General features: G+C 35.8%; 1 protein-coding gene across 4 annotated transcripts in view; it reads right to left on the bottom strand.

Moving 5' to 3' along the window:
* Nucleotides 1–12,900: 12,900 nt before the first annotated feature.
* The window catches only part of ESF1 (ESF1 nucleolar pre-rRNA processing protein homolog), an 89,585-nt gene continuing 82,781 nt past the window's right edge, over nt 12,901–19,704 (bottom strand). For all 4 annotated transcript variants that reach the window (XM_079128492.1, XM_079128495.1, XM_079128493.1 and 1 more), the window contains exons 12-14: nt 17,525–17,601; nt 15,935–16,081; nt 12,901–14,450 (exon numbers count right to left, since the gene is read on the bottom strand). In XM_079128492.1, coding sequence (XP_078984618.1) covers nt 14,157–14,450; nt 15,935–16,081; nt 17,525–17,601 — 518 coding nt within the window. In that variant the 3' untranslated portion in view covers nt 12,901–14,156. The remainder of the gene's footprint in view (nt 14,451–15,934; nt 16,082–17,524; nt 17,602–19,704) is intronic.

Here is a 19,704-nt window from a genome sequence, read left to right as displayed (position 1 = left end):
CACAGTTATGTGTGTGTGTGTGTGTGTGTGTGTGTGTGTGTGTGTGTATATATATATATATAAAATATATATTCCATGTCTTATTTCTCTTTGACGCTGAACTCTCCAACTGCTTATTAGCCAGTATGTTATAAGTTAACTCCACATTTTGGTTTTGGTTTTAACCTCTATATTGACTGTGTTAATCAACTTTCAATTGCTTTGACAAAATAACTGAGATGCTGAACTGATAATGAGTAAAGATTTATTTTATTTTGGCTAATAATTCCAGACCATGGTTCATTGACTCCATTGCTCTGGGTCCTGTGATGAGCAGAACATCATGGCAGGGATCATGTGACAGAGGAAGCTGTTCATTTCATGGCAGCCAGGAAGCAAACAGAGAGGAAGAGATGGGGTTCCTAATATCTCCCTTTCAAGAACACACCCCCAGTGACCTAACTTCCTCTTACTAGGTTCCACCTTCTAAAGGTTCTGCCACCTCCAAATAGCACCACCTTTAACATTTGAGCTTTGTGGGAATTTAAGATTCAAACCAAAACAATGATCCTCCAGCCTGGCTGATTGACCTTGTTTCTCTATCCCAGGAGACACTTTGTAGACATTCAAAACATATTAATTTACTTGGTAGATACTCAATGAAAATAAATTCCCAAGGATCATTTGGTAGACACTCAATGAATATTCTTTTCCCCTTCAGAGAAAGAATACCACTTGTATAGAAAAGGATCTTCTTTTTCTTCCATCTAATTTTTCCTTCTAATGAAGCAATATTCGTTGCCCTGATCTCCATAAATATAAGGAAGAGAAATACTTACATTTGGATGAGGCATATATCCAGGAGACTTGAGAAATTCTCAGACCACTTTGGTAAATCTGTAAGATTTAAACCAGGTCACCAACTGTTTCTTAAATCAACATACTTCTGTGCCCATGAAAATGTATTCACTTTCATATCCCAAAGGTTGCAATATATTATTTTACTATATGGTAAAAGAAAGAATAATGAAATCATTTAATCCTTAAGCTCAGAGTGTGGGCTTGGATTGTCGCCTTGTATTAATTTGGATTTAAATAAAATCTAGGTCTTTAATTAGGAGCGATTTAAAGTAGCATATGCCACTTCTTGGGATATATCCAAAGGAGTTAAAATCAGCATACTATAGTGAAGCAGCCACATTAATGTTTATTGCAGCTCAATTCATAATAGCTAAGCTATGGAACCAGCCTAGGTGCTGGAACAGATGAATGGATAAAGAAAGTGTGATATAAATACACAATGGAATATTACTCAGCCATAAATAAGAATGTCTTTGTTATATTTGCCAGTAAATGAATGGATCTGGAGCACTTCATGCTAAGTAAAATAAACCAATCCCTCAAAAGCAGATTGAATGTTCTCTCTGACATGTGTATGCTAACATAAAACAAGGGCAAGGGGAGAATAGAAGTTCAATGGATTAGACAAAGGGGAATAAAAGGAAGGGGAGGATAGGAATAGGAAAGACAGTGGAATGAATCTGACATAACTTTCCTGTGCATATATGAATAAACCACAGTGAATCTCCACATCATGTACATCCACAAGACTGGGATCCTAATTAGAATTAGAGATACTCCATGTTTGTATAAATAGGTCAAAATTGACTCTTCTGTCATGCATGACTAAAAAGAATAAGCTTAATCACTGTGGATCAAAGACTTAGGCACTAGAGCAGAAACTCTGCAACTACTAGAAGAAAAAGTAGGACCAAATCTTCACCAGGTTGACCTAGGACCTGACTTCCTTAACGAGACCCCTAAAGTGAAAGAAGTTAAATCAAGAATCAATAAATGGGATGGAATCAAACTAAAAAGCTTCTTCTCAGCAAAGGAAACAATCAATAATATGAAGAGAGAGCCTACAGAATGGGGGAAAAGCTTTACCACACACATCTCAGATAAAACATTGATCTCTAGGTTACATAAAGAACTCAAAAAACTTAACACTAAAAAACCAAATAACCCAATCAACAAATGGGCCAAGGAACCGAACAGACACTTCACAGAAGAAGATATGTAATCAATCAACAAATATATGAAAAAATGTTCAACATCTCTAGCAATTAGAGAAATGCAAATCAAAACTACTATAAGGTTTCATCTCAGTCCAACCAAATGGCAATTATCAAGAATACAAGCAACAATAAATGTGAGGATGTGGGGAAAAAGACACACTCATACATTGCTGGTGAGAAGGCAAATTGGTACAACCATTATGGAAAGCAGTATAGAAATTCCTCAGAAAACTTAGAATGGACCCACCATTTCCTCAGTTATCCCACTCCTTGGTTTATACCCAAAGGATTTAAAATCAACATACTACAGTGACACAGTCACATCAATGTTTATAGCAGCTCAATTCACAATAACTAAACTATGGAACCAAAATAAATGACCTTCAACAGATGAATGAATAAAGAAGATGTCACACACACACACACACACACACACACACACACACACACACACGATGGAATATTACTCAGCTTTAAAGAAGAATGACATTCTGGCATTTGCTGGTAAATGGATGGAGTTAGAGAATATCACACTAAGTGAAATAAGTCAAACCCAATAAACCAAAGTCTGAATGTTTTCCCTGACATGGGGAAGCTAATTCACAATAAGTGGGTGGGGATGGGGAAAAATAGAGTTATTTTCTATTAGGTGGAGGAGAGTGAAGGGAGGGGAAGGGATATGTGGGAATGAATGATAGTAGAGTGAAACAGACATTATTGTCTCATATACACGTATGACTGAATGATCAATGTGATCCTGTAATCTGTATAATCAGAAAGATGAGGGATTGCATTCTATATATGTGTGATCTATCAAAATGTGTAGGTGCATTCTACTGACAGGTACAACTAATTAGAACAAATGAAATTTAAAAATAAAAAAAGAAATTTAAAAAATATTTTCATGTTTTGGCACCAAGAAAAATAAAAAAGGAAAAGAGGGGAGAGGAAAGGGGAGAATACAGTGGCTGTGTTGGTATCTTTAGCCCCTCTGCCTTCTTCTACTTCTAGAAATAAGCCAACCTTCCCTATCCCTGAATTAGTGAGGGGTAGAGATGCAGGGTATGGGATAGATGGAATCACCTGTCCCACCTTAGATCAATTACATTTTCTGTTCCAGGAGTATGCCACTTGAATAGAGTTGCTAAAATGTAAGACAGTTCTGAGACAACTAGAAGGTTTCCAGCTACTGGGAGAGTCCTAGAGGGACCTGAGTCTTATCATTTAACTGGCTGTTTAATGGTTCCTTTGAATGCAGGAGCTGTGCATCATACTATCACTAAATCTCTTCATTTGCTTCCAAGTCATAAACCTTCACTGACCTGGAGCTGAGGTCCAGCTTTGCCCAAAGATAAGATGGAAAGTATAATCTGAAGGCACACTTTTTCTTCTCAAAGCAGTGAAAGTGGAAAGACAGAAGGTCTTAGAGCAACCAATCACAACTGGACTTTGCAAAGATATTCTTAAAATTATCTGATATAATCAAGCACAGCAATTTAAAATTACACAAGAAGTTTTCTTTTCAAGAAGGAAGGATCCAAAACGTTCCTGTCATGGCAACCTGTCTTCCTCCAGATTTTACCGGTTCAAATTATTGACACCAAGGAGCCAGGGAAATCTACTTGTGACACACTGCTCAAAAACTCATCCCTACAATGGTGGACACCATGGCCATGATGTAGTCTATATTAATAGTTTCTAGATCTAAAATATGAATAAAGTTTATATTTCTCTTATTCTGTACCATTCAGCAATACTAAGTTTGAACCCTAAATGAGTTTAACCAATATTTTCACATTTGAATTTGGATAAAGTTATCTCAAGAGGAATGACCAGTGACAAAACTAGGCTCCCAGTCAAGGAAGAAAGAACTTGACAACCTATGTCAAAGTGAAATAGCAGGGGAAAGGAGGGCATAGAGAATATTTTTTGAAATGTGACAGTAATAATAAGATGAAACATTTTATTTAATTCTTTAAACTGTTCTATGAGGTAGGTACTTGTGTTAGTCAGTTTCCTGTTGCTGTGACCAAAACATCTGACAAGACCAATTTAGAGGATTTTAATTTGGCTTATAGTTTCAGAGGTTCACTCCACTGCTCTTGGCTTGAGGTGAAGCAAAACATCATGGTGGAAAGGCATGGTGGAGAAAAGTTGCTCAGCTCATGGCAGATAGGAAGGAGAGAGAAAAAAGGAAAGGATAGGGCCAAGATAAACTCTTTCAAGGTACAGTAGTGACGTACTTCCTCCCACTTGGTCCTGTCTCCTAGTAGTACATTTAGCTATCGATGAATTAATCCAATAAGTGGATTTATCTACTAATCAGATGTATTCATTCACCGATGAGGTCAGAGCCCTCATGATCCAACCATTGCCTAAAAGCTGGACCTCTGAATCTTGCTGCATTGGGGACCACACTTTTAACACATGAGCTTTGGGGGACATCAGATTAAACCATAAAAATACTACTAAGACTACCATACTAACAGGTAATAAGTAAGGATTGAAGAGGTTAAATCACTGGTTCCAAATCACTCATAGTAAGTGGCAGAGCTGGGATTCAAAACCAGGTTGACTGACTCCAAATTCTACGCTGATAACCACTCTGAGAGTTCTTGCTCACCAGTCCCCATGGGGAACCCTTTTCTTCGTCGTGGGTTTTCAAGCTTATTGTTACCACTGTCAAAGTTGTATTTTGCCAGACTTTTGGACACTACTGCAATGACATCAGCGCACATATCCCAATTTCTGCCCACCATAGTATAATGTAATCCTTCCTTGAGTCACAAGCAAATTTGTCTCACAAGTGAGTCATCATAATGAAAAATAAATTCTTATAAAAAATAATAAATAATATGTAATTTCAAACATGAGTCAAGTTCCCAAGGAACTTTGTATGCATGGAAGGTCAGGAGGAAGAAACAGCCCAGAATGGCAGAGGTTGTGGCAATGAGCCATCTCTTTCAGAGAAGATTTGTCTGAAAAGTTTGTGCTGCATAAGCAAATAATTCTCAGCCTTGATGTCTTGAAACAAGGTTGATTTTTTTACTTATGTTACACAATGTGAGTTGGCTGTCCATCTGACTATTAGAGTGACAATGGGAAGGGGAAGAGAATACAATGAATCCCCTGACGGTTCTTAAGGTTTCTATTTAGGCATGACACACGCTCTTCTGCTTATATTTCATTGGCCAATGAAAGTTCAGTGGCCACAAAGAACTTTAAAAGGTATGGGAAAATTCACTGCTAAATGCTCAAAAGATGGAGAAGCAGACATAGGACCACCAGGATTAATCATTACTCAGTAGCCTGTGAAAAATAAGTTGATTGTGAAGATGATACAAAACTCCCCACTCCTTTTCATTCTTATCCCTTTCCTCTGAGAAGAAAACATATTTAAATGCCAGAGGCCGCCTGAAAAATTTCCATAGTTGATGATAATTTAGGGGAAAGATACTCTTCAGAACATATTTGGATCCTTCCTTCTTGAAAAGGAAACTTCTAGTGTGATTTTAAATGGCCATGCTTGATTATATAAGATAAATTTAAACATACTTTAGTGGTGATGAAACAAGGCATATGAAGATTATGGTTTCATGGGAAATGCCATAAAAGCCAAAAGGAGGAAAATCCCTGCTGTGCAGCTGTGTCCAGTACTCCCAGGGAGATAGGAAGGGAATCCTGCAGGATAACAAAGCAGGGAGGAAGTGACAGAGTGAGCACAGTATATGGTTACCTAAGTGCTGTGAATTAATGAGAAACATATGATTTTCTCATTTTCATTGTACTCCAAAATGTTCCACTGTGGAGGTTATTTCTTGTCCAGGGCAGAGAATATGATACAACTTCATCTGCCATCATTGGACTAGGGTTTTCACCAGGAGAGCAGAGGCAATTACAGTATGAGCAGAGCCTGGAGTTCCACCTTGGATGCTTTTTTGAATCTCGTCTTGGACCCTTCCCCACCCTGCCACTACTGGAGATTGAACCCAGCGGTGCTCTACCTCTGCTCTCTATCCTCACCCCCCCCCCCCCCTTTATTTTTAAACTCTGAGACAGGGTCTCTATAAGTTGTCAAGACTAGTCTCAAACTTGAGATCCTCCTGCCTCACTCTTCTGGGATTACAGGTGTGGCTAATACCCCAGATTGATCTTAGATTTTTATTGCATTTCCTATATCTAATGCCCTAGCCCTGGCCTCTTCCCTAAGGAAGGAAAGAGAAAAAACTAACAAGGTTAATGAATAAATATTGATAGGTTCCCAAAAAGTCTAACAGTATATGACCAGTGAATCATGATAAAGTCTACTTCAGCACAGGGACACCTACTGGAGAATTTTCTCAATATCTGTTTTTGAAACTGTTCAGAGAACTGCCTCCTGGTTCCCGCTGACTACAGCTAAGGGAGTGAACAGTGGACACAAAGTGAGCCTTAATCTTTCCCAATCACATTCTCCATACATATTTAGAATTGGGCTATTTAAAAGACAACTTTGTTTTATCAAAAAAAAATCTTAAACATACAGGAAAGTTGCAAGATGTACAAAGATATTTTTCTAAGTCATATGAGAATAAGCTACCGTACAACGATCCAGCATCCCTAAACAATTTAGTGTTTCTTTCTTTCAAATATTCTCTGATAATACAAAATTCAGCCATTAAAATTAGAAAATATGGATCTATCATTACCAGTTAATATTCAAGCCTCATTCAAGCTCTATTACAATCCCAATAATATGCTTTATATCAAAAGGATCCAGTTCACAATCATTTATTAGACCTTAGACTATTTAAGGAATTTTGAAAGTAAGTGATTCATAGTAAAATAAAACCATATAAGTATCTAGGGAAAAGTAAGCCTCCTCTCTTCTGTGCTCTGTGGTGGCAATCCTTGTTACCAATTTCTTGCTCATGCTTCCAAAGATCTAACACACACAAGCATACATGTGTACATGGTTGAAGAGGGATGTCTATGCCCCTCTAGCTCCGGGCAAAAAAAGATCAGACATCATAGAAGTTGCTCCTTGAAGAATATTGAGTGACTATGAAGAATTTTATTGCTTACCATCAAAACGAAGGTTAAAATAGTTTCCAAACAAACACATTTTCCCAGATTTTTAACACCAAAGTTAAAAATCATTCACACAGAAAAAAATTCTTCCCTCGTTAACAGATTTAACATTTTACTTCTCTTTTTATAGACATGAACGATCCTTTGTCACTTAATTGTTTTAAGTGCTTGGAACATCTTCCAGGTTATTTCTTAAGTCACAAAATAGTAGTGAGAAAATTGTTTTTAAAATTGTATTAGGATGTAATATTCACAAGTAAATTTACTAAGTTTTTCTTAATGTATTGTGTACAATAATATACATTTATTATATAGGAAAATGGTTTTAATGGCATCAAGATGAAAAATTCAAAATTTATTCTTTAATCTTAAATACAAGACAAGACTTCTCTTTTTCTTCTCTAAAATTGTGACTAAATACATCCACTTTCTTCACAAGTCACAGAAAATGGACTAATACAGTTGGTTTCTGTTATGTGCAACATTTCTAAGGCAATGGATAGGGAAATTGAGATTCACTCAAACACAAAGAAATCCGAAGGAACACAACAGTTCCTAGGTGGTTTCTGATACTTCTTGGGTTCTCTAGAAGAACACGAACATTGTCATAGAACTCCAAGTCCAAATAATAGATCCAAATGAAGGAACATGTAGATCAGATTATTGTTTCCAGAGTTTTTATTTAGACAATTAATGAGCTACTGTCGTATGGACATGATAGCACATGCCTCTAATCCAAGAGAGTTGGGAGGCTGAGGTGGGAGAATCACTTGAATCCAAAAAGTTCAAGACCAGCTTGATAAACACAGCAAGACCCTGTCTCAAAAAAATAAAAATCCTGTTTCATCTTTCAGTTATTCTACTTCTAACTAAAATATTTTTCCTCCCAACTCTTAGTTTAATTGAATATTTTTTTCCAAAAAAATTTTTAATACATTCTATTGACCACTTCCTGCCTTGCTCATCAGATGAACTTTTTGAAATATGAGAAGGTACATTATTTCCAACTGGTCCGAGTGAAAAGATACTAATCAATTTCAGATTTTAGTAAAAAAAAAAAAAAAAAGTCTCAAAAAACCTATGACAGGTTATGCAAGAGAAAAAGCACATGAAGTGATGATTGGTAATAATTCAATTTTAATTTTTAAAAATTAATGAAGAGAACTCAGAAGCCCCAAAGCAGGCATTTCTCACAATTTTCCCTAACACAATATAATCTGTTATTCTATTTGCTTTGGCACTGTCACACAATGTGGAGATTCCATCCCCATATTTTGGCAAAATTTGAGTAATGTAGAACCCACACTTAAGGCTGGGCACAGCTTCTCCCTCACACTTTTTCATTTTCCCATGTGTCTGATTCTGGCTTGCCTTTGGCAAGTGCTCCTTTATAAACTTTTAGAGGAAGGTGATAATGTGAACCCAGAGATGCTGAAAATAGTTTGTAACTATAATGGCAGTAGTGCTTGTAGAATAAAGGGTCCCAGATGCCTTCTAAGGGGGTTTATCTCACTTCTCTTGACTCATGTCCACATCCAGAAATCTGGGAACCATACAGCACTGAGCATCATATTCCAGCAATTTCAAGTTGCAAACAGTGTGACCACAATGTAATAGTTTCTTTAAGAATATGGAGAAATGATCTGCATTATTCTCAAATAGGTCAAGATAGTCCACAAAGACTATAGCCCAACGCCACTATATATGTCTCTGTATTAATTGGGATATAGATGGAACAGTAAATAACAGACCTGAGAAAGATGGAATTTAATTTTAAACAAGATGGAATTTAATTTTTCTATCACATAGAGGTTTTAGAACAGTCCATGGATGAACTGGTGAATATGCTCAACAAAGTCCTCAGTGATTCAGCTCCTTCCAGCTTACTACCAATACTAGAATGTGCAATAGAATAAATAACAGAATGCAACTTTTGTCTCCAGGAACCAAGATGTCTGCTGAAGCTCTAGCTATTACATTTGTATTCCAGGAAGTAGAGTGAAATGGGAGAAGCAAACACAAAATTTGCCGGTGTGCTGACTTCAAAGATTTCTAGAAGCTGTCATTTGTTTCCATACCAAGTTGCAAATAGAATGGGCAAAATAATCTTCATTTATGGAAAGTCCTTTGCTTAATTACATGATTCTATTATTATGGAAGATGGAAAGAACAAATATTGAGGAACCACTGTTTTCATTTATAGACATTTATAGTTCCTTGGGGGACCTTTCTCCTGATCTGACCTGCTCAATGATTCCTTATACTTTTACTCCAGCTTCTGTGGAAAGTTTTCTCTGCTGAGCTGGAGGGTGCTACTTAATCTATTATGTTTGCAAAGAATAAAGACTCAGGTAATCTCAAATAATGGAATGTTACTGTCAGGTAGTCATCCTTTGGTATCCCAGAACTCACTGCAGATAGCAAAATCTATGCATGCTCAAGTCCCTTATAAAAAATTGTGCAGTACTTGTATGTAAACTATATACATCCTCCCATATACTCTAAATCATCTCCAGATTACTTACAATACTTAAAAAGTGTAAAAGCTATGTAAATAGTTTTTATAATATTATATAGGGACTAATGACAAGAAAAAAATGTCTGTACATGTTCAGTACAGACCTAATTTTTCTCCAAATATTTTCCATCCAGAGTTGGTTGAATCTGAGGATGCAGAGCCCACGAATATGGAGGACTGACTATAATACATTTTTTAAAGGTAAAGTCAAATGTAGATCTCATTTTCCAAAAATGAGTCAACAAGTTATTTCTGGAAAGATATTGTCTTTTAGAACTTTTGTCATTTCGTTAGGGGGTATGTTTTACATCCTCTCACCTGGGAAGACCTGTTTACCTCAGCTAATAGAGTATGAATGGCAGAATACTCTGACTTGTGAGACAAGGTCATAAAAAGTGATAGTTTTCATAACCATTGAAACTCAGCTACCATGCTCCCAGCTAACAGCCAGTACTAACTTGCAAACCCCATGAAGGCACCATCTTGGAAGCAAACCCTCCAGTTCTTAAGGTAGTCACTCCAGCTGATGCCATGGAGGAAATAGGTGAGCCTTCTCCAGGAAGCCCTATACAAATCAAAGATCCTTGTGAAAATCAATTATCAGGGATATTTCAAGCTGCAAAGTTTTGAAGACTATAAGCAATAGATAATCAGTAGAGACTCAAGAAAACATCCATGATCAGGAAGAGCAGAATATGTATTTAGGAACACAAGGGTCTTTCAAGATCCAGTATGGCCCACGTGACTAGTTTTTCTTTGTATGCTCGAGTATCAGTCAGGATCTAATCAGGAGATAGATACAATAATTTGAACAGAGAAAGTTCAAAGAGTTATCCATTGTAATGGAACTAGACTAATAGGGATTAATAGCCAGAAGGTAACTAGGGAAGAAAGAACTTTTAAGGAATAAAGAAATTATGAATATAGGAAATCACCACAATCCCCAGGGCTGAGGAGGACAGGAGGGAGAGAGGGAGAGAGAGGGATTTGGGTGAGTGGGGAGTACATGTGAGTGCAAGCACACAGCACACAGCTGTGGTCCACTGGATTATGGGAAGCACGTTGCTGAGATGCCACACCTGCAGGACTAGCTAGAAATCTGGCTTCTGGAGAGCAAGGAGCGTCTTTCCACAGAAAATGGACAAAGAAAAACAACTGAGAAAGTTGACTGAAACCAATAGCTGTCTGTTCAAAAATAAATAAGTAGAATTAGTAACTTTCCATCCACACTGATCAAGAAATACATGGCAAAGCCACAAGTTACCAATATCAAGAATGAAAAAGGGGATATTACTATAGATCCTCAGGACATTAAAAGAACAGAGAACATTATAAAAAAAAAATCACATCATTCAACAATTTATATAAAATAATGCCTTAAAATATACAAGCTACAAAAATTTACTGAAGAAACAGATAACCTGAACAGTCCTATAAGTATTAAAGAAACAACTTATAGTTTACAAGTTCCCTATTAAGAAAACTTATTGGTTTCATTGGCAATTCTCCCAAAATGTAAGTCAGAAATAACCCCAATTCTGTACATTCTTTTCCAGAAAATACAAGTATTCATTTCTCTTCTACTCACTTCATTTTATGAAGTTAGACCTACCCTGATTATCAAAACTAGACAAAAACATTACAAGACTACAAACCAATTTATATTCATACACAAGTTTGCAGTTTGTTATATATAAACCAACCATAGGACCCAGAATTCCACTCCTAGGTATTTCCCCAAGAAAAGTGCAAACCTGTTTCACATACAAGAGTATACATTAATAGTAGCTTTGTAATTGCCCCAAACTGGAAATAAGCTTGTTTTATATTGCCTGATGGATAGTAAATTCCCTTTCCACAGAAGAGGAAACCTAAATCATGTATAAATGGTTTTAATTATGACCCTTAATTTGCTTATGGCTCCTTGTATGTACAGCCCTTTGCTTTATAACATTGTCACTTGTTGATTTGGGGTTTGGCCCTGTGATCTGCTTTGGTCAACAAGAAAAACAGCAAATGTGGCACTGCATTATGTAAAAATATGTTTGTGTACTGGGACTTTTGATGTAGTTGAAAACCCTCTATCACCACGTGAAGAAGCCTACTATAGGTAATGGGAGAGTGAGAGATCCTTTAGCCAACACCAAACCATCTCAGTTGAGTGGAGTCTCAACTGAGCTGACCCTTAATCCTTAGTCAACCCATAGATTCTTAAGAATATGTTTGCCATTTCAAGCAACTGCTAATGGACACATTTGATATTAAGTTCATTCAAGTCTCTGATCTGGTGAACGCAAAAGCAAATGCATTGGGTCTCCTCTCTTCCACAGAAGTCGTTCTCAAGTTTGGCTGCGTAATAGAATTACCTGGGAAACATTAAAAAATAACAATGCCTAAAACTTACCAGGAGTATTAGGTTTGGGGTGCAAATGGGGCCACTAGGATTTTTAAGACACACCAAGCAGTTCTAACGAACACAATCTAATATTATCTTACTCTGTAACGAATCTGGGATGATAAAATCTTCACTTTTCTGCTAGGTGTTTGTAATATATCTTCCTTTGAGAAGTAGCAAAAATAAACTACATAAAGCTAATTCCAAGATTTTCTATGGAATTCTGAGAAATTACAGTTTCACTGGTAGAGTCACCATTTATGACCCTTTTTAGATGTTAGTGTTGATCTACTCTTCATGGTCCTAACAATAAAAAATCCAAAACGTGACCTTCGGAGTCACCAAAACTACCCTCATTTGTTCACTGAATTGTTACAGTGGCGATGTTTAATCCTGACTTTTACCACCAGCAATAATTTGAGAACTTGATAATTTGAGAATTTTTGGTGTAGAATGTTTATTTAGCAGAATGAGGTACCTGATAAAACTGTTCTCATTTTTTCCCTACCTAAAATATATTAACTCTTCGAGAAAATATATATAACTTACATGTACAACTTATCCATAATAATTATGTACCTGAATAGCAAAATGAGATTTTATAATTAAATGTAGTGACTTAAAAACAAAGTGTTCAAAAATGAAGATCCACACCAAACCACCAAAAGACTCAGTTTCACAGGAACCTTAAAATCAAACTGAGTAATAATCCCTACCTTATGATTAAATAGTTTAAAGGGAACAAAACTTCTTCCTTAAAAAGAATGAAATAAGAATTATTGAACCGTTTATAGACTATACTCATAAATATATTAAGATTCATGGCTGCTCAGTGACAAGTAAAGACTGGGAAGTTCAGATATGTATCAAAAGGAATGTTTTTATTTGGCTGAATAACCTAACAATGCTTTATAATGAATACACAATTCTGTTCAGATGCTCTGCATTTTCCTTCCTGTTAGAATGAATAATTTAAATGTCTTCTTTTTCTCTTCCCTTTTAGAAACCATTTAAATTCTCTCATTACTTTGATATTGTTCCAATTTTTGCATCCTCTCACTCTTTAAAACATATGCTATATTAGTTAGTTTGAATTTTTATACCAAAAATGTTAAGACCATTAACCACATACCTGACCAAACTCCTACTGCCTTTTAGAAGGCACCATATTTATAATTTGCTCCAAGTGACTATTTTGGTTTTATTTCCACTTACTTATATATAGCACATCTAATTTTCCTGTTCAAGTGGTCAGTTAATAATTTATAAAATTTAGCTCAGATGAGATCCAAGATTATTAAGGCCTGGAAGGTGTGTTTTATTTTAATTTTAAAAAGAATTAGGGTTTCCTTAAACTCTATAGCAGCATATCCACCCTTATAAAGCATTCCAAAAATCTGAAGGACAGAAGAATTTTCTACTGCTACAAATAGAAAAACCACTGTAGACCTCATGAACATTTCAAAAGCAATTATAAGCAATGAAAACTTGGAACTGCCTTTGCATAGGAGTTGTCCTCTTAAAGAGTTAAAGCCGCATTTTTAGATATTTTTCCAGAGAGCGGTTTACTTGAGGTATACAAAGTGAATCAGTTCTAACAAAATAATAAAAATATTTTGTGCTTTTATTTACAAATTAACTTCATAAACAAATTACTAAGCATGACAAACAACAAAGTTAGTTCTTGGCCTCCATCCTTTATAGCTATAAAAATAAATAATTTTAATAGCTATCTAAATTTGCCTCCTGCTTTCAGAAAAATAAATGTATTATTACATATCCTTATTTTTAATTTGTCACTAACCTTTACATGGACTTAAGAGTAGATACCCTTCTATTTTTACATAGAATTGTAGATCTTTTAAAAGAAGCTAACTTAGAGAAACTTTCTATTAGTAGCAACTGAACTTCATAAAATATAAACATATTATAACTCCTATAATTAATTTAATTCAGATTAATCTGTGGGAACATATGGTACAAATCTGTCTACCATCCACAATTAAGAAAACTTTTAGTATTGTCAGAAAAAGTTTTCATATTTTTGAAAGGCAGCTTTCTCAATATTCATTCTGTTTCTGTATACAGTCTCCATCCAAAAAGAAACAAAATCCAGTTATTTGACTTTTTGTTTTTTTCTTGCTTGAAACTGTTCTGTTTTGTTTTTTACAGATTTAATCAGCACTGATAAGGCAGGATCAATGGACTTCTTTTGTGATGCCTTTTCAAACTCACTCTCTTTTTCCTTTATTGTCTGAGTGAGTTCTTGTTCTTTTTGTTCTCTTTGCCGGGCTTTCTCCTCAAGAATTTTTTCCATAGCTTTTGTTTTCTTGAAGTTAGGATCTGAAGGATCCAAATTGAACAAGTGGGAAGTATACATTGCCTGAAACCGTGCATCACTAACATTTACCTGCAAATTCAAAAGGAGTAAGAAAATAAGTAAAAATTAAAATCAGTAAAACAAAAGGTCCAGAAATGAGGCCAAATGTTAGAAAGGTGGTGAGCTGTTGATCATATAAAATATAAATCTGAGTATTTTGCACTGATTCATTACAAGAATTTCAATGGAGTTTTAAGGCCTAACTCTGGGCCACAAGGTGAAGGGCATGCCTTTCTTATTGCATAATGATAATCTACTTAAAAGGGAACTACAGTGGTCCATATATTGGCCTGTACCTACAATGACTACTTTGACTAAAGGAATAATACTTTAGGCAGGGAATTCTCCTTGCTTACAGCATGAAATAGATTTCTGGCAAGTATCAATTAGCCAATCAGGACAACTGCTGAGTTTTATACAAAGTCATTACACTCTGAGTACCTTTGAAGAAATTTTAAAACTTGGTGCCAAGATAAAGTAGCTACTAAAGGTGACTCATAAAACAAAACATTAAACAACCTTGCTGGGAAGGAATTCACCCGGGGGGACAAAGATCTGGTCAGATATGAGCCCCAAAATTATCTTCTAACTTTCCATAAAAACATTGCAGTTCCACATGTAAGAGTGTATTCTTCACTCCAGTCAGGCTTTTGAATGTTGCCAGGTATAGGGGTGACCAGAAATAGAAACATGAATCTGCTTGGAGGCGGATCATTGTGAGGTCAGATGTGATACCAAAAATAAAAAAGAAAATTTCATGAAAAATATTTTTTATGCATGATTATTAATGTGTAAAGGCAGCACTTATTATAGGAGATATGACTACAAATCATTATTATTATTATTTCATTAGAAAACCAATTCGCCAAAAACTTCAGTGAAACAGAAATGTGTGAAACTGACTCATACAAACTGGAGCCTGAAGAGGCCTCCAAGTCCTTCTTCATGCTAATCAAAAATTATCTCTATACTATCCTCTAATCTTTGAACAGTTAAAATTTCTCTATCTTCTGGGTCTTTTCTTCTATGTTAACTGTTGGAATAAGTAGTTAATCTTATTTGCTGTTTGTAAATTTTCTGTAGAGGACGCAAACTCATGCATAGGGACTTTGTGGCCATTAGGATTATGTACTCAGCAAAGGAGGAAAAAGGAGTGATGGAAACAAGAGACACAATAATTTAAAAAGCATGGCCTAGTGTGCTGGTCACTATACACAGCCAGAGAGTAACCCAGTATGACGCGAACTTGTTATTCCTCTGCTGGGCTTAATAAAGCATGCCTTTCCTAGCAAGACTAAATCAACTATTTCACCTAGTGCTTATTAATCAAAGAGTGATTTGATCTACCTTGGAGATGGCCTGGTTAGACCAAAAGATGGTAGCTTTGGTTCTATCATGAGCATGTCTCAAGATATTTTCAAGGGTAACTTTGACTACACTTAATTTCTACCTCCATGGCTGACTTTAGATTCAGTTCCACCTTTAAGAAGCTGATAACTTGTATTCTTGGTTACCTCAAAGTCATCCTCTACTAATTCCTTCTTTTTCATAAGTTGCTTTTTCTTCTTTTTGCTCAGATTCTGGTGCTCCACAATCTTGTTATAATTGAAGTGTTTCTTGCTGTTCTCCTCCTCATCCATCATGAGCAAAGCCATTTCAGCCTATGGAGAGAAGAAAAAGTTCAAATGTAAAAACAGTGGCTTTCTTTCGCCACTGTTATTTTAAGAGTATTATTTATATACTATGAATATAGAATACAAAAACTCATCAAGATGCATCATTTAAGTAACCAGTAAGACTTACTCACAGTGATGTGAGTTATCAGTCACAGGGGTGGGAAAGCTGTGATAGCTCACATTTAAAAATAAGACCTCAATTCACTTAAGAGTAACTGGTCAGCAGGCTACAGGAACAAGAATCCCCAAGTACCTCAAATAAAAATTTCCTTTTCACCTTGCTCTTTTTCTTCTGGTCCTGTGGGTTGAACCCACAGTTTTATACATGCTAAGCAAGTACTCTACCTCTGAGTTATAATCCCAGCCTTCATCTTGCTCTTTTTAAGCAATAACACTAAATCTACCAAATGACACTAAATCTATTTTGTGATGCAAACTTGTATTTTCCAGATGTGTACTTTAACAAGAAGAATTTCTTTTGCTTCTATTGCATTTACTTTTCCAACACTGACACTTTTGAGGGTAGAATCTTAACATTTGCTTCTGAAATCTAGTATGTCTTTTTTACTAAACAGATTTTATATACATATACACATATACCAACCATGGGATTAAAACTCAAAAGAATCAAGTAAACAAACCAGACATGGGGGCTGGACACCTATAATCCCTGAGGCAGAAGGATTGCAAATTTGAGGCCAGCCTCAGCAACTTAGTGAGATTCCATCTCAAAAAGTAAAAAGGGGTGAAGATGTGGCTCAGTGATAAAGAACCTGTGGGTTCAATCCTCAGAGCCACCCCCACCAAAAATCAAGGAAACAACTACTAGAGAAAATAGAGTATGCTCCCTGACCTTTGCAAATCTTATATTTCCACTTTAGAGTGCTTTGATTTCCTTCATTTCTGTCACTGGCACTTACAGGTGAATTCTTTTTACAGCCATTTTCCACAAAGATTTTCTTTGTTTCTTTTTATTCTTTTAAATTTTTATTTATTTATTTTTTAGTTGTTGATGAACCTTAATATAATAGCCATTATACTAGTTGAAATAGGTTTGATAAAGGTTTTATTTATTTATCAGGGATTAAACCACTGAAGTGTTTTAACCTTAACCACTGAGCCATATCCCCAGATCTTTTTAGTTTTTATTTTGAGACTAAGGTGCTGAGGCTGGCTTTGAACTTAAAATCTTTGTGATTTAGCCTCCCAAGCGGTTGGGATTAAAGGCGTGTGCCACCGTTCTTGGCTAAAAGGTGATATTTAAAACTATGCTGCTAAAATATAATTACATATAATCTATTTATAAATTTCATTACTAAAATCATTTATTTTTAAAATTAGGAACAATGAAAATTCACATGGACAACCTCAATTAAATTGCACATTTCAATTTATCTACTAAGTATGTAACAATGACCACTACTTTACCTTTTGTCTTTCTATTTCAGTTTCTTCCTCCAGAGATGTACCATCTTTTGTAGATTTCACTGATTTTTTCTTTATATCTGGCATAACAAACCAACATAAGAGGATTAAAAACTACAGAAATGGTGGCCGGGGTCGTGGCTCAGTGGTAGAGCGCTCGCCTGGCATGCGTGAGGCACTGGGTTCGATCCTCAGCACCACATGAAAATAAACAAATAAATGTATTGTGTCCATCTACAACTAAAAAGAAATATTAAAAGAAAAACTACAGAAATACCTACAACAATTTATTTATGCTATGAACAAAAATGCAAAACATCTAGGATTAATTTTAAAAACAAACATGTCACCTTCTCAAAAGAAGAAATGCAAATGACCAAAAAACATATGAAAAATGTTCAATAGCTCTAGCAATCAGGAAACACAAACCAAAATTACACTAAGATTTCATCTCACTCCAGTCAGAATGGCAATTATCAAGAACACGAATGCTGGCAATGAGGTGGGAAAGAGGTACACTTATCCATTGTTGGTGGGACTCAAATTAGTACAGCCATTCTCAAAAGCAGTATGGTGATTCCTCAAAAAAACTAGGAATGGAACGACCACATGACCCAGCTATCCTAAACATCTAAAATCAGCATAAGTATAGGGATGCAGCCACATCAATGATTACAGTAGCTCAATTCACAAAAGCCAACCTATGGAACCAGCCCAGGTGACTATCAACAGATGAATGAATAAAGAAAATATGAAAATATGATATATATGTACGCAATGTAGTTTTACTTATCCATAAATAAGAAGGAAGGAAAAAAAAAGGACTGGGGCCATAGCATGGTGTCAAGAGCGCTTGCCTAGCATGTGTGAGGCACCAGGTTCAATTCTCAGCACCACATATAAATAAATATCCATTGACAACTAAAAAAATATAAAAAAAAATAAATTATGGCATTTGCTGGTAAGTGGATGGAACGGGAGAACATCATGCTAAGTGAAATAAACAAGACCTAGAAAGTCAAGGGTCTATCTAATGGTTTTTCTTACACATAGAAAGAAGCTAGACCAAAATAAGGGGAATAAAGAGGGGGCAGGGAGGAATTCCAAGCAAACACAAGAGAGAACAGTGGAGTAGAAGGGGACTGAGGGGGATGGAGGAGGGACAGGAAAAGGGAAGAATGGTGGAATGAAACTAACCAAACTATCCTATGTACATATATGAATATTACAGTGAATTTCACCTACAAGTATATCTATAATATACTAAATTTTAAAAACTATAAATAAATAGAATGCTTGCCTAGCAAGAGCAAGGCCCTGGGTTCAATCCCCACCACCACCACCAATCAATAAACAAATAAACAAAAAAGAACAGTGAAATAACCAAAACATTCCTATTCTATATAAGGAAGGTAATAGAACAATACTCTTTGTACTTTTCAGTGGAAAAAGAAGAGATTATTCAACAACTGGTGCTGGGCAATTTGTTTTATTTGTGAAAGAATCAGGTTATAGTCTTACCTCATGATATACGGGAAAATAAAATGCAGGTGTTTTTAGAAGTTAGACAATAAACACACACACACACACACACACACACCTACAGAAAAAACCGTATGGAACAGGGAATAGCTACTTGATTGTAAATAGTAGAAATATTTTCTTAGCATAAACATACTGAAGAGATCACAAAGTGGGGGGAAAAAGCCCAAGCAAACTGAATATACAAGCTCTTTAATACCACACATAAAAACTCACCTGCAAAATGAAAAGAACTTTATGATAACAATTTGACAGTTTCTACCTGTTAAGTAAAGTTTAACAAAACTCCTTTTTCTTTCTCTAAAGACAAATTTGCTCTTCAATTAATTTTCTGGCTGTATTACATTTGGCTTTCCTGAATACAGTGACTCTTGAAACTGGTATAAAGTCTGGTATGCAAAGATCTGGAAGTCATGTGTAAGGGCTGTTGAAAAGATACCACTCCCTTTTTTGGACATGGCAGAGGTGACTACTAAATACTGCATCTCCTTTTCCTATATCTGAGCTATTCTACTGAGTAGACTGCTGTGAAGACTGCACTGGAGAGAAACATGCAACACTGCCCTGATGTGCCTTCTGGTCTGAATCCCTGTGGGTACCAAGTGTGACCCACTTGAGTCTTTTGAGTTTGTCTAGCAGAA

Source organism: Sciurus vulgaris (assembly GCF_902686455.1).
Source record: "Sciurus vulgaris genome assembly, chromosome: 2".
In the NCBI taxonomy this organism is placed as follows: Eukaryota; Metazoa; Chordata; class Mammalia; order Rodentia; family Sciuridae; genus Sciurus; species Sciurus vulgaris.
The sequence above is the reverse complement of the archived record's forward strand: the minus strand, read 5'-3'. Positions and strand labels throughout refer to the sequence as shown.